Source organism: Acinonyx jubatus, chromosome B4, assembly GCF_027475565.1.
Source record: "Acinonyx jubatus isolate Ajub_Pintada_27869175 chromosome B4, VMU_Ajub_asm_v1.0, whole genome shotgun sequence".
Classification (NCBI taxonomy): domain Eukaryota; kingdom Metazoa; phylum Chordata; class Mammalia; order Carnivora; family Felidae; genus Acinonyx; species Acinonyx jubatus.
This window is the reverse complement of record NC_069387.1, coordinates 19,859,088-19,874,529: the sequence shown is the minus strand read 5'-3', so window position 1 is coordinate 19,874,529 and position 15,442 is coordinate 19,859,088. Positions and strand designations below refer to the sequence as shown.

The 15,442-nt window shown below is 37.1% G+C and overlaps 1 protein-coding gene across 19 annotated transcripts in view; it reads right to left on the bottom strand.

The window, feature by feature from the left end:
* The window catches only part of MLLT10 (MLLT10 histone lysine methyltransferase DOT1L cofactor), a 233,864-nt gene that overhangs the window by 15,993 nt on the left and 202,429 nt on the right, over window positions 1-15,442 (bottom strand). For all 19 annotated transcript variants that reach the window (XM_027073587.2, XM_027073585.2, XM_027073590.2 and 16 more), the window contains 2 exons: window positions 12,440-12,618; window positions 1,186-1,303 (listed from right to left, as the gene is read on the bottom strand). In XM_027073587.2, coding sequence (XP_026929388.1) covers window positions 1,186-1,303; window positions 12,440-12,618 — 297 coding nt within the window. The remainder of the gene's footprint in view (window positions 1-1,185; window positions 1,304-12,439; window positions 12,619-15,442) is intronic.

Sequence of the window (15,442 nt, the reverse complement as noted above, 5' to 3'; positions counted from 1 at the left end):
GGCGTTGTCCCTACACGTTTTTGTGGGTGTAGAAGGCCATGGATTATGTTCCGTTCTTTCATTCCTTTCAATTTTACAGCACAGAAGCGTGGTTTGCATTTGCAGTACCCTCCCCTCAGCCACTTTTAATTTCTACGGTTAAAGTAATGAATCACAGCTGTGGACAGCTAATCTGTATGCTTATCACAGCAAATCCTTATGCTTTGTATTTTTTAACACTTTGCATCCCAAGACAAGTCATCAAATACACAGTGTACGACATAAAGCCACACACCATAACTAAAATTACACATATTACACGGATCCTCACACCAAGAATAAAGTTAAATATAACACTAAATATTTAAATTGACAAAAACAAGTACGAAGATAGCATGCTGGACTTAAAAGGAAAAAATTAATTTCTTCAAAATAATTCTTAGGTAACACCAAATATCTCTGCTTGACAAGTAACCTGTGTCTCCCCTACAGTCAGTTCCTTATAAAATCACCCTATCTGGCCTCTTTCAAGGTTGTCCTCCCCTTATTCTGAGTCAGGTAACCTCTGACCTGAAAGGGTAAAGACATGACTGATCCATTCTTGGTGAACTGCTAAACCCATTCCCTTCCCCCAAACAGGCATGACTACTTGGACATGTCAACAAATCCTTAAGGATGGAATGAAACAAAGCAAATCCAGTGGCTCATTAAAACAGTACAAGAGGCAAATGCTACAAAATGTCAACTGGTAAAAATTCACAGGATTACTAAACACTGTAGAAATTCTCTAACAGGATTTTTTTTTAACCAAGTTTGTGTAATGCAATTTCATGAATTATGCAAATAAAGGTTTAGGCTATTCACAGAAAAGCCCAGTGTTATGTTACTTTCATTGCACAGAACTGAGAACTGAACACATCAATCACAAAAGTCACAGGAGACATTGTTGCATTCCTGCCTGCTGATGGCTCTGCTTAAACATTTACATTTCAGACAGTAAAAAAAGCACATCACTATTTTGCAGCACCGCACACTATTTACTTCCAACTGTGACTCTTTTGGTTGGGGGTCGGGGGTGGGCACAATCCTGTATTAACCACACCTTTAGACTTTTCAAAGAAAATGAGCCAAAGGCAGGGATGGGGTTGGGGGGGGGGGGGGGATTTACGCTGGGGGAGGAGAGCTGAAAAATTCTTGAAAACTTACCTGTTTGACTGTTTTCAGACTGAACTATAAGAGCTGCCATTGATGAATTTGGATTTAATCTATTGCCATACATATGAGATGGTGCCTGACTAAGAGAGGATCCAGATAGGGTATTCGCCTAAATGAAAAGAATTACAAAAATAAATGAATGATATTAGAAAATATCTTCACGCTTTTCCTAATAGACCTAGCAACTGTTTTCTCTAACCTAAGAATATAAGCAGACATTCCTGACTTTCTAAAGAGCAAATTTTATTCTTTCTTGTTTTACCATTCCAACATTTCAACTTTTTTGAAATAATTCCAAATAAAAAAAACAAAGACTGGCACATTCAAAGTTAACTACGCTAACTTTAATTTCAAAGTATCTAGTCACTAACAAAACCCAGTGGCATGGTAACCATGTGAACATATGACTAATTATTTAATCTTATTAAACCATTTACAAAATAAAGGCAGGTAGACAACAGATGTCTAACAAATGCTTCAGTCCCTTACATCACAGGCTGGCTAAGGAGGTCAAAAGGGCCAATTTCTACTTTTAGTATTTTAACTACACAGAGCTATATTTCCATTGCTTAACTCTGTCATTAGTAAAACCTGCACACTATTCTGTTACTTCCTATTTTGATAGACTTGGAAGCCTGCTGCTTTTTCTGTTTTGTTTTGTTTTTATTTTAAAAGAAAGCAAACAGGCATCACAAGTATGTTTTCTATACAATGCAGAGCTCAACGAATCACAGCTTTGCCCTGACCCCATATAAGGCACTGTCTTTTTGGCAGGAAGCCAGCTCCACTAACTGAAGAGCTGGTCCAAAGTTTGTAATTCATTCATGTTGCTAACCACAATTCTGAGGGCCTCTACTGGGCCTTGTGCCAAACAAGGGAAAATGAACCCTTAAACAGATGACGCTACGGAGGCTGGCCAAAGTCTTGCATAATCCAATGTAATAAAAATGCCTTCTTTGATGTGAATACTTTCTCCCACTTTCTAAGAATATTATAACCTTAAAATGTGGCATTCTGGGAGCAAATCTCCTGTACACAAAATACTGTTGTTACTCTAAGAAGGCTATTCCTAGCCTCAATACTTTTCAGATTTAACATAACCATAGATTTAAAGCAGACTTCTTATTCTTTTTCATGAATGAGATCAAACTTAACCTTTTATAAAATGAAATTATTGTATAGTTATTTCATAACAGAATTCTGGAAAAGAATTTCAAAGGCTTGAAGCAATTCGAATATAAAGAGGCTAAGTAATCGCAGGACAAAAGATGTGGGATGTTCTACCACACGTACAACTAACTACACACAGGAGACCAAGACAGGTCGACACAGTAGTTATAAAAAGCAAAATATTACAGAAAATAAACTGGGTTTCTGGGAAGATTCAGACCCTGACATTATATATGGCTTCTGGCCAACTTACTGGGCATGAAAACTGGACTTTACAATTCACAGAAGTAGTCTGTGAGATAGAATCCTGTCCCTGCTTTGCACTGTTTCAAAGGGTATATTTCCTAGTTCATTCTTCAATGTCTAAGTTTAATTGGTCAATTTCTGGGTTTCATTTTTCTTCTTATTAAAGATGTGTATACAAAGCCAATAAATTTATACCATAAAGTCTTGCTTAACAATCAATTAGCCCTCAGGAAAAGGTAAGTCATAATTTTAACTTCAAGATCATACTAGATGCTTACCAGGTATTTAGTAGTGTAGCATACTAAAATATACAATTCATAAATGGAAATATAGCTAGGTGTTTTTTTTGTTTTTTTACCTCTTGGTTACTCATAAAATAACTTAGGGTAAGAAAAACCACCAAACAGACAAACAGAAAAGTACAGATGTTACTAGTCCCATGTGTTAACATCTCAGGTAACTTACACTTAAAAATATCCTTTGCAGAGCCGATTTGCTCTTACTCTAGATACAATTCTAAAAAGATCATCTAAGCATATAAAAGATTAGAAAGTGGAAAATTCACTAGAAAGAGGAAGAAAAGCCATTTCTTGAGACATCTGCTGGCAGCAGGAATCAACAGCTGACAGGAGGAGAAGAAAGAGAAAAAGAGGAGTGAGGTGACGCTCAAAGAACATGGACGTCTAGATGCCTTAAACCTGCATCTCAGCCTTCTGGCTCTCCTGTTTCGTGCAGTCGTCGTAACGGTTGAAACTTAACTAACGTTACACCAGTTGGGTTATCAGTTTTATGAGCTGCCTTAGTCTCTTGATAAGAATCAAAAGATCCTACTCCAATCAGAAATACCCTTTTTCAGGAAGAATTCTTCCTGCAAGGGCTTTATATTTATCCTTATTAGCTTTCAAATTTTTTGATGCAGTCTTCAAATTATCTTAGTGTCTCTATCACACATTAGGCCCACCATACTACAGGATCAAAATGCAGAGCAGTACTGCATAATAACTGATTTGCATAATGACTATCATCAAGAAGAAGATAAATCATCTTTAGCATAATTCCAAAAGAAGAAAGTAGGTATTTTATAAAGGTGGCAGACAAAAGTAAAGTTAATAAAATAAAAACCTAAAATGGGAATACATTTTTCATCTTCCTAAATGATCAATTTCCCAAATTCCCTGAATGAGTAAAAATTACCTGGTAGTTTGTTTTTAAAGAATTATTGCATTTATTGAAACCAGAAACTTTGGAATGAGATTACAAGTTATTAATATTATCAGGTAGCATTTTATGGTGTATTAAAACATCTAAACCACTCTACATTAAAACTCAAGTCATTAACGTCATTTTAAGCGGTAACAAGAGTTATGAATCCACAAATGTCTGACACTGCTTAGCCAATACTTCTGAAATGATGTTTAGAATGGTTAATGTTGGGAACCCATGATAAGCTTGTTGCCACCTCTGGGCCAAGAAACCCTCATCAGTTTAGTGAAAAGATTCTACAAGTTAGTAGCAATAAGAAGGGTGAGTGAGGTGGGCAGGGGCAACTTACTTAGGAGAGCATACATATAATGTTGGACATTTTGTAGACTCAAAATTTTCTGTTGTCTTTAACAAGTGAAAGCACTAAGATTCTGGAGGACAGAAGGAAGTTCATGTGAACCTAAAGAAACACTGGTAAAGAAACATAAAGGGCACTTGAAAGCTTTCATTGTAAAAGAAATCTGGAATAAAGAAAACAACATACACATACTTCTCCCACAGCGTATGTCAGATGGGAATTTTTAAAAGAGCATCAAAAGCCAATGATGCACACTCCAGAAGTCTGCTTCAGGAGACCTGGGATAAAAGACAGGCAATTCTTTTTGGAGAGAACTACCCACCTTAGGACATTCCAATTTTATCTTGCCCAAGTAAGCGGAAGGGCTACTAGGGACAGAGATCCTCCTTGAATCTACTGGTACTATAAGAATAGCTGTTAACTCTGCAGAGGCCGAAGGAAGGAAATCTAAGATATATGTGAACTCTACTACTTTTGCAACTTTTCTATATACTGTACATCTATAATGATTTCAAAGTAAGAAGTTAAGGCATGCTTGGATGGATGGCTCAGTCAGTTAAGTGACCTACTCTTGATCTCAGCTCAGGTCATGATCTCTGCACTGACAGCACTGAGACTGCTTGGGATTCTCTCTCTCCCTCTCTCTGCCCCTCCCTTGCTCATGCTTGCGCGCGTGCTCTGTCTCTCTCTCTCTCTCTCTCTCTCTCTCAAAATAGGTAAACTTAAAACAAAAACAAAATTAGAAGTTAAAACAAAACAAAAAAATGATAAGACAAACTAGTTAATAGTGTCTCGCTGAAATCATATCATCTAATCAACACAGTGTTAATCAAAATAGGTTAGATTAGATCAAGATAAAAATATTTAGTAAATATTTTAAGTTCATATTGCCATAATAAACTTTTTTTTTTAAGTTCGTTTATTTTGAGGGGGGGAGGGAACGGGAAGGAGGGGCAGAGAGGGAGAGAGATAGAGAATCCCATGCCGACTCTGTGTTCCCCAACTCGACATGGGGCTTGATCTGACGAACCATGATATCATGACCTGAGTTGAAACCAAGAGTCTGAGGCTTAACCCACTGAGCCAGCCAGGTGCCTCGCCGTAATAAACTTCTGCTTTCATTTCCAATATATGATACCTCAGAGTTTTTGTTCCCTCCCCAAGATTAATTGAAAGGAACCACTTCCACCGAAGATGTTATAGAACACTTATTCTAATACTCTAGTAATAAAGCCTCAGTAAGAGAGGTATTTTACCAGATGGACCCAAAGGCAAGTAGAGGAAGAATAAATTGAATAATTATTGAGGAAAATTCAAGCTACTTTGGAAAAAAAAAGAGTATGTTTAGGTGCCTGAGTCAAAGAACCCTAAGCAAATTTAGAATAAGTTATACTAAAACACCTAGAAAGACACACAGGTCTCTACCAAGGCAGTATTCCAACTCAAAGCAAATGAAATCAAAGAAATTTATTGTTTCATAAGTAGACTCATGGACCATATTAAAATATTAACAAGATTAAAATGACATTTCACCTTGTAATTTCCCCTGCTGTTAATAGTTCACCTCCTATATTTCAAATGTCTGCTTATGACCACGGAGAAATTTTAAAAGAACTCTAGCTGCAAAGCAACGCTACCCAATTCCTAGGCACTTGGCTCCTTCTAAAAGCGTCAGATTATGAAGGAAAAAAGTCAGACTAAGCCTACTCAATTATCTGAATATCAGACAAAAATGGATGCTGTTTTGTTAGGGCTTTTTTCCTCCCAAATGTTGGTAAAGGCAGAATAATACAGAATAAACAACAAAAATTCAGTTTGAGAGAACAGAACCTATAAAAACTTCACTTTTGGAATGTATCATAGCAATACCTAGAGGTGGATATGAAACTTTATACTTTGATCATACAGGAAAGGGTTATAGTAAGCTTTTTTAAATGCACAATTAACCTGTCAATAAACATTAAAATCACATGATTCAAACAAGCTCAAAACACAGTAGAGCTTCTTCAAGCATTCCAACCCTGACATATGATATAAAATATATTCTTTCAAAATCTTGTTGGATTCACTAAATTGAATATTACTTTTAAAAATTTCTATCTCATATATACATCCTTAGAAGAGAATACTTTTATCACTATATCTGCCATAAATCAAGCTTTCTCACCGAGGGCAAGGTACTAGAACCTCTCTGTCCTCAATTTCCATTTGGAAGCACGGAGATAATGAGAGTACCCACCCTCATAAGAACACTGTGAGAATTAACTGAGTTAGTATACAGGGCTTATAAAGAATCCGTGGCACATGGTAAGCAAACTTTAACTTGTTATTTTAAAAATTATTTTCATAAGCTATTACGGCTTCCATTTTTCCATTAACTTCATTAGAGAATATAATATATCAATTATATTTTGATACTAATATGGCTAGACTTCAAAGATTAAAACATATTTCCTTAAGAAAAACTAGATGGTATAAATGTCTCATTATGCAATGATATTGTAATCTATGTATTCTTTGGTAATAATATAGCAATAGTGCAGGGGTGCCTGGGTGGCTCAGTCAGTTGGGCAGCTGACTACAGCTCAGGTCATGATCTCGTGGTCTGTGAGTCTGAGACCCACATCGGGCTCTGTGCTGACAGCTCAGAGCCTGGAGCCTGTTTCCGATTCTGTGTCTCCCTCTCTCTCTGCCCCTTCCCTGCTTGCTCTCTGTCTCTCTCTCTCTCAAAAATAATAAACATTAAAAAAAAAATTTTTAAGAGTATAGCAATACTGCAAATATAATAAAATTCAAATATTTTAATAATAATTTATACATCTTTTCAATTTGCAAACACAATTTGACCAGGAAAAATTAGAGAACAACGGAAAGTTTCAGATATTCTCCAACTCAATTCAAACTTTGCACTATGAAACATATTCTGATAACAGACCCCATTTCTGTGGCAGCTCCCACCAGTAAGGCTTTAATACTCAGCGTGTGATGAGAGATGAAACCAAGTGTGAACAACTTTCAGGTCCCATGAGTAGGCTGACTGTTAAAGCTGTCAGGTTCAATTGCATCATTCCACATTATTCAATGCCTCAAACTGCTCCCTAATTGTTAGGAGCTTAACGTATTCAAAACCATTGTTTAGGCTAATACTGAAATGCCCCACAATTGAGTTTCTATAAAGTAGTGGGAGGGATTAAATTATAGTTAAACCATCACTGAACACTCATGATTGGACAAGAGGATGGCAGAATAACCAACCAACTCTAAGCAGGTTTCCTAATTGGTTAATACCTAATCAATACATCACCCAACTTTAGGGGAAAAAATTTAGTCCCCAAGGACTAAAGCAGCTATTGAAATAATTTAAGAACTGGAAAAACCTCAGTCAACAGCTGAACCTAAAATGACTAAAATTCATATACCTATGTTAACATGGAATTATAAATCTTAACAAAAATTTTTAATACTATTTTTAGTAAGGGAAGTGCTTCTGTACAATTTATCTCACTGGTAAACAGGCTGTTTCTGTAACAGCCAAAATTAAGTCCTATAAAAATTGTAACATCAGTGTAATAACCTTTAATTCCAAAGTACTTTATGGTCTAGAAAGTATTCTCATTTGAACTTCATAATGTACCTGTCCCTATAGCCGGTAGGACAGGTATTTAAAGTATTTTATTTTACACATGAGAAAAACTGACACCCACAAATTTAAAAAGCCCCGCCCATAGTTATACTCGTGAGTAGGAAAGCTCCTGGAACCATGGATTTCTGACTCAAATTTCTGCTGTTTGGCATTATGGCACACAAATGGACACAGTAACATTCCTAACAATGTTTTTCAAAGAGATACCTCTTGACAGAGGCACATCGCTGGGAAATTCATTTTTATGGGAGGGAGGGATTCAGTAAACCAGACAGCAGCCTCCAGAGGCAGACTGCCTGGCTTCCAAACTTAGTTCCCCCACTTCCCAGACAACCAACGCTGCACGGTTACTGAACCTGTACATCGCCCAATGGCAAGTGACATCACAAAGCACTTATAAAAACTTATTTTGCTCAGAATGTTAATGTCCTTGAAATTACAAGTCATTATGAAACTATTTAAAATATAAAAGGTGAAACTTTCATTCTGACCAATCAAGTCAGAGATCTTCTGAAGTCACGTCTATCTGCCTGGGAAACTGAGCCATTTTCTCAAACAGAATGGAAATGTCATATCAGACAGACATCATCTGAAAGGAAATTGAGGACTACACCTAAGACAACTCTCAACACACACACACACACACACACACACACACACACACACACCACAAAGTTATCATATTGGAAAACAAAGTATTCAAAGCTGCCTGAAATAAAAGTCTCACAGAAATGTGCAAAATATTAGTCCTTAAATTAACTGTACCTTAAAAATACTTAAACACCTGCATTTACTAAGTATCTCATTAATAAAGCTTGAAAGTTCCTTCATCTAAAATTATTTAAATTTATTGTTTATGATAGTAAATACAGAGTTATCAAGAAACCAGGATTATATTTATGAAGTGTGTGCCCAAAAGCAAAACCCAGAATGCAGAAAATACAACTACTTTTCATTACATTCAGTCTTAAAATTTGTTTATTAAAGGAATCATCCTTCAAACAAAAGCACTTGAATTTTCCCAAAAGACAAACAGAATGAATGTAGAATTAGGACACAGAGTGGAATTTGAAAGGCAAAATGAAAAATTAATGACACACCTACAGAAACTAATTTATACCTCTACTCATGATACAACAAGGGCAGAGCACATCATTTAAAATAAATCATATGAACAGTAGTTCTATCTTCCAATAATGTTAAAAACTATTAACTATATTGTTATCTGAAAGAATAATTACTCTAAAAACAAATAAATAAAACAAAAGGATTTAACACTGAAGAATATAAAACTAGCTGATCAAACATTTTTAAAAGGTGTTTTCAAATTAGGGCTGCTAAGCATCACATTTTCCCCTACAATTTTACAAGTGTCTCCTTTTTCCCCCATTAAGGCACAATTCTATTCTAAGTTTTTAATTTCTATTAAGCTCTTCCTGATCTTACCTCCCTGACCACTTTCCAAGGAACAATTCTTAAGACAGCAAATAAGCCAAACAAGAGGCCTGTCTATCTTACTTAAAAAACCGAGGCCAGAAAGATCAAGAATGACCCCTGGATTTTTATCCTGCTGGCACCAGGCCAGTCACTAAAAACTACTACCTTCATTAAATTTGGCAGGGGGGATGGGGGGGAGCAGGGCATTATTCAATTTAACATTTCCATTATCTGTTTATATTTTCTAAAATACTTGCTTGCTAGTGTGATGTTACAATTGTAACAAGACTTCCATAATCACGTTTTAAATATCGGTAATTTTAATTAACCCACTTACAGCATTGCTAATCAGCTACCTGTAAAGAAACCCTAAATAACAGACTACGATTTGATTACCTAAACACAATGAATTGTGCAATTTGAAAACAAACAGGGCCCATATAAAAGTTAACCAGAAATAAACTTGTCAATTTGAAGAGAGGATTCAATCACCAAGTACATCCCAATTTGTCAGAGTCCTAGCTAAACGTTCCCTTTATTCTAAATATTTTTGTACCCTTTCCCTCACACATTGCCTAGAAAATTCACATTTTGCACATTCAATACCAATACTATGGTCTCAGGCAGCTAAATTGAAGTAGTTCTGCACTCAGTTCAACTGAGAGGTCAATGTGCCTCAGTTGCCTGGAGACTGATGGTTGCTACAGCAGCACAGATAAGCCAGGCTAAATAAGCTTCAGCTTGAAGGCAGAAAGCATTTACTGCCGGACAGAATCATAGATGCAGTTGTCTCAGCATGCAGCATTTGAGTCTAACTAGATGATCATATTTATAAGAGACCCATCTTACTGAACATGGAAAGAGGATAAACAGTAAGGATTTTAATTGGACTGAATCCTGGATTACTTGCAACTATGATTTCTTTGTTCTTCAGTTGAGTCATATGTTAAGTGGAATTTTCCCTCTAGCTATAAATTTCTCTTCACCACCACTTCCCCCATCTACCTCCCTAATGCCAACCCCCAAAACCACAAACATAATGAATGAGAAGAAATGAGATTTTTGCTTAATTCAGCCTGGAATTAACCAGAGAGTAATTAAAACAGACTTTTATAAAGAAAGAAAAGAAAAACGCACACTGGAAATGTTCATGTGAGACTTTGTCCAAGGATAGAAAGCTATCAACAGCATATGGCTACACTTAATTAAAAGAGATGAAACTATTTACAAGAACCATTCTCTCATTTATCCTTTCACCCTCTCTAACCCCACACCCCTGTTATGCTGCCTATCGCACCAGGGCTAGTGAAATGAGCTACAAAAAACTCTCCCAAATTAGTCAAACTCCCCTTATTCAGGTTGAGAGGTTCACCACATAGTTAACTTTCATTTTCAAACATGATACCACTAATCACACCACTGGTTTTCTGTGCTGAACTGTCTGTTGTTTATTCTAATACCTGATCTAATTATAATGGTGACTGCGCTGAGCCATTACATATTTTTAAAAATAACTAAGGCTGCACTCTGATGTACAGCTTACAGAAAATACTTAAAAAGTGTGTATATATTTTTTTAACTCTTGTTTAATATTTATTTTTGAGAGAGAGAGAGATGGAATGCAGGTGGAGGAGGGGCAGAGAGAGACACACACACAGAATCTGAAGCAGGCTCCAGGCTCCGAGCTATCAGCACAGAGCCCAACACAGGGCTCGAACTCACAAACTGAGAGATCATGACCTGAACCGAAGTCGGACGCTTAACCAATTGAGCCACTCAGGTGCTCCAAAAAGTACATATATATTCTAAAGGCCTGGACAATGGAAATTATGAACACATATGTAAAGCATAAATTTATAGTAACTTACAAACAACTAGCTCATAGTTTGTAATTAGAAATTTGTCTATATGGGGCGTCTGGGTGGCCCGGTTGGTTAAGCGTCCAACTTCAGCTTAAGTCGTGATCTCATCATGGCTCATGGGTTCGAGCCCCGCATCAGGCTCTGTGCTGACAGCTCAGAACCTGTAGCCTGCTTTGAATTCTGTGTGTCTCTCTCCCTGTCCCTCCCCCGCTCACGCTCTGTCTCTTTCCTTCAAAAATAAACAAACATTTAAAAACAATTTTTTTAAAGGAATTTGTCTTTTATAAATTTCTCTAAATACTAAGATTTACTTCTAGAAGCTTGGATAAAATTAAAGTAAAATTATAAAGAATTCCAAATAAAAATATCTATATATACTTTAGGAATTTTAAATTATTACACCTTTGGTGAGGTGGTGGGGGAGAGGGAGTAGGTATGTGTGTACAGCTTTGCCAATTTACTGTCCTATTTATAAATACAAGATTATGGTTTTTCTGATTTGACTCTTGCTTTTAAGGATTCCTGAAGACTGGCCTATCAAGTTACAGGTCTAAAGTGAAGGAAAGGGATAAATTTATGCACAATCACCAACAGAGTCACTTATTTATAATATTCATGTACATTTTTTCCTCTCCCACTAGGAAGAAAACAATATAGTACTCAAAGGGATCGATCACTCTTTAACCTATATTCTCCTACACTGGTTTTTGAAAATTTAGACAGCAGACGATCATATATTATTTCTGTGATTTTTAAAATTATAAAAGGAATTTTTAAAACCACAAAATCGGTTCACACTTTTGAAGTCCTATTTTTAATTTTTTTTATTTTTATTTTTTAAGTTTATTTATTTATTTTGAAAGAGAGAGTGAGACAGGGGCAGAGAGAAAGAAGGAGGGAATCTCAAGCAGGCTCCGGTTTGTCAGCACAGAGCCCAGCGTGGGGCTCGAACCCATGAACCACGAGATCATGACCTGAACCGAAACCAAGAATCAGACGCTTAACCAACTGAGCCACCCGTGCACCCCAAGTCCTACTTTTTAAAAGAAAGAGTAAAAGTCCCCACCAAGTTACCAGTTTACATTAGGACAAAATTAGAAACTCAGAAACTGAGAAGAGTCAGTTGAAGACAACATATTCCTTTGTCGTCTCTCATAAATACCATGTAAATATGTCTATTATTTCCACTAACATGTCAAAACAAATTGAGGCATTTTAGAAATTCCTATAGGAAGCCCTATTTTCTTTCTTTCCTCTCCAATGGAATTCGCTTTCAGAAACGACAAACCCACCTACAGGTCACTTCACAGCACTGCAATAATTTACCTGAGTTGTAGCAACAGCTGGGGCTGCAGATGATGCTGCTGATGGGGAGAGAGCTCCCACTTGTTGCAAATGCCCAGAAGATTGCTGAGGTAAATGAGAACTGGAGACAGGAGTACTAGATCCTGAGCCAGATACTACATTTGGAAAGGATACTGCTACATCATTGCTGTTATAAATACCTGAAAGAAAAAAAATTATTTAAATACCTTGCAACTTAGCTGTCAAATTTGTCACAGATACTTAATATTAACCATTAAGTCAGAACACCCACATTTCTTCCTGATCCCTCCCCTCAATGATAAATTTTATTGGTGGTGATAAAAAAAAATGTATTAATAACTGACTAAATACTGACTTGTCATAAAACACTTGTTTAAAAAGAACCTAAGTCATTTTTAATTTGTAACAAAAATGGCTCTGCCATGTGACTGGGATCACATCAGGAAGTGCCTCGTAAAAATAACAGTAAGTATTTTAGGAATCCCTAAGAGCAAAGAAATGTTTCTTAAAAAGGAGAATGAAGCAATTAGAGTTGCTTAAAAATCACCTGGTAAGCTTTTCAAAACGCAGATACTAGAGCCCCAGAATTCATGATTGAGAGAGAGGTCTGACATGGATGACTATGTTTTAGAAAGGTCACCCAGTTTACAATATAGAAAATAGAAGAGAACTAGACTGGAGATTCAAAGATCAGTAAGTGGATTCTAGAAATATTCAAGAGGAAGAATGAACAGACTTTATGACTGAATGGGGCGGATGAGTAGGGGGTAGGGATGGACGGGGAGAGAGGATTAAAAGATAATGACAACGTGGACTACATGGTGGTGGTAAGGGTCACTTCAAGGACACAGGAAAAAAGGATGGAGGCACAAAAGCACTTTCAGAAAGCATCATGGAGTTGGAAGAGAAGAGAAGAGAAGAGAAGAGAAGAGAAGAGAAGAGAAGAGAAGAGAAGAGAAGAGAAGAGAAGAGAAGAGAAGAGAAGAGAAAAGAAAGGAAAAGAAAAGAGAAAAGAAAAGAGAAAGGAAGGAAGGACTGGGTGAAAGCAATCCATTCTGAAAAGCGGATGGGAAGAGGAAGGAGAGAGATGATGAGCAAAAGTTAAGGGGAAAGAGGAGTGACTAGAAAAAGATGTTGATTTTTTAAAGATGGGAGATCATGCTCATATGCTCCACAGGAGAGGCTCTTTGAGGATAAAGGTGAGAGATGGGAATATCAATAAACCAATAGGGTTCTCAATCAGGGATGATTTCTGCTCCACAGAGACATGTGATAATGTCTGAAGACATTTTTAGTTGTCAAAACTAGGGGGCACTACTGACATACAGTAGGTAGAGGCCTGGGATGATAACTAAACATCTTAAAATGTACACGGCAGCTCCTCACAGCTAAGAATTATCTGTATTAGTGTCAGCAGTGCGGAAGCTGAGAAATCTTGATATAAACCAAGGCCCCTGGGAGGGTGGGAGAAAATAAGACCCCGAGATCCTAAGAATTTGACGCTGTAACAAGAGGAAAGCAAGAGAAAAATGAACCTAAGTGGGATGTAGTAAAAAAAAAAAAAAAAGAAAAGAAAAGAAAAGAAAGAGAGAAAGAAAGAAAGAAAGATTAGAAACTATAGCCCTTGCAAGCAACAATTATTTACATTAACAGTACAATGTATTTTGTTCTAGAGAACATAAGTATTATTGATTCATAATAAATAGAAGTACTCATAATCCTCAAACAAGAAAAATAAGGGAATTGTGACATTTGTAAAGGCCTTACAACTATAATTGAGGGTCCTAAGATCCTTTTTCAACAATTTCTCCAGGAAAAAAAAGATAATTTATTCATTCACCAAATGCATCCATTCCGCAAACATCTGAGAGCTCACTGTTTGCCAGACATTATTCTAAGCCCTGGAGATACAAAGCCATTCAAGTAATGTGGTCTCCGCCTTCAAGAAGCTTAGTGGAAAAAAGAGACTATTACAAAAGACTGTGAAGAGTGCTATGATAGAGACATCCTCAGGGGCTCTGAGCACATGAAAAGGGGTATATAACCCAGACCTGAGGTGAGAGGATGAGGGTCAAAAAACTTACTGGAAGCGATGGATGCCTTTAGAGCTCATTTCTAAAGGAGCTGTAGAACCGAGGTGAAGGGTGGTTTGAGGAAGAAACAGAAGAACATGTAAGTACCATCTGGGTAGTCGAAGCAAGAAATGAGGCTAAAAAATCAGCAGGAATCAGATCAAGAACATTAAAAGCTAAAATGCTGGAAATTTGGAAACAACAGGACGCCACTGAAGGACTGTAAGCAGAAGCATGGTGTGATCAGACTGAAGTTAAGCAAGACATCAATCCATGACACAAGTGGAGAACAGACTGGGGAGGGGATTTAAAGAGAGACTGAGAAAGCTGTTTAAGGGTTGCTACAATAATACTGATGGGCAAAAAAGGAGATTAAACTACAGTAATAGTAGTAAAGATACATTCTAAAGGCAGAGTTGACAGGACTGGTACCTAATAGGTCCTCAAAAAGAAATAAGAGGGAAGAGTCGAGGATGACTCTTCGGTACCAGTAAGTGGGCGTGTGGTGATACCACTCACTGAAACAGGGATAGCAACTGGGAGCATCTAGTACTGTACGTGGTTACTATATGCAGGTCACTGTGCTGGCGTAATAGCCCAATGAGGTATATATTACTCCCATTTCACACAACAGCAAGCAGAAGTTTAAAGAAATAATCTGCTGGGGCATCTGGGTGGCCCAGTCGGGTGAGCGTCCAACTCTTGGTTTCAGCTCAGGTCATGGTCTCACAGTTTGTGAGTTTGAGCCCCGTGGGACTTTCTCTCTCTCCCTCTCTCTCTGCCCCTCACCTGCTTGCACTCCTCTCTCTCTCTCTCTCAAAATAAATAAACTTTAAAAAAAATAATAAAGAAATAATTTGCTTAGTGACCTAACAGATGGTAGAATCGGGATTCAAAGTCGCAGCTGCCTGATTCTAAAACTGCAAGCACT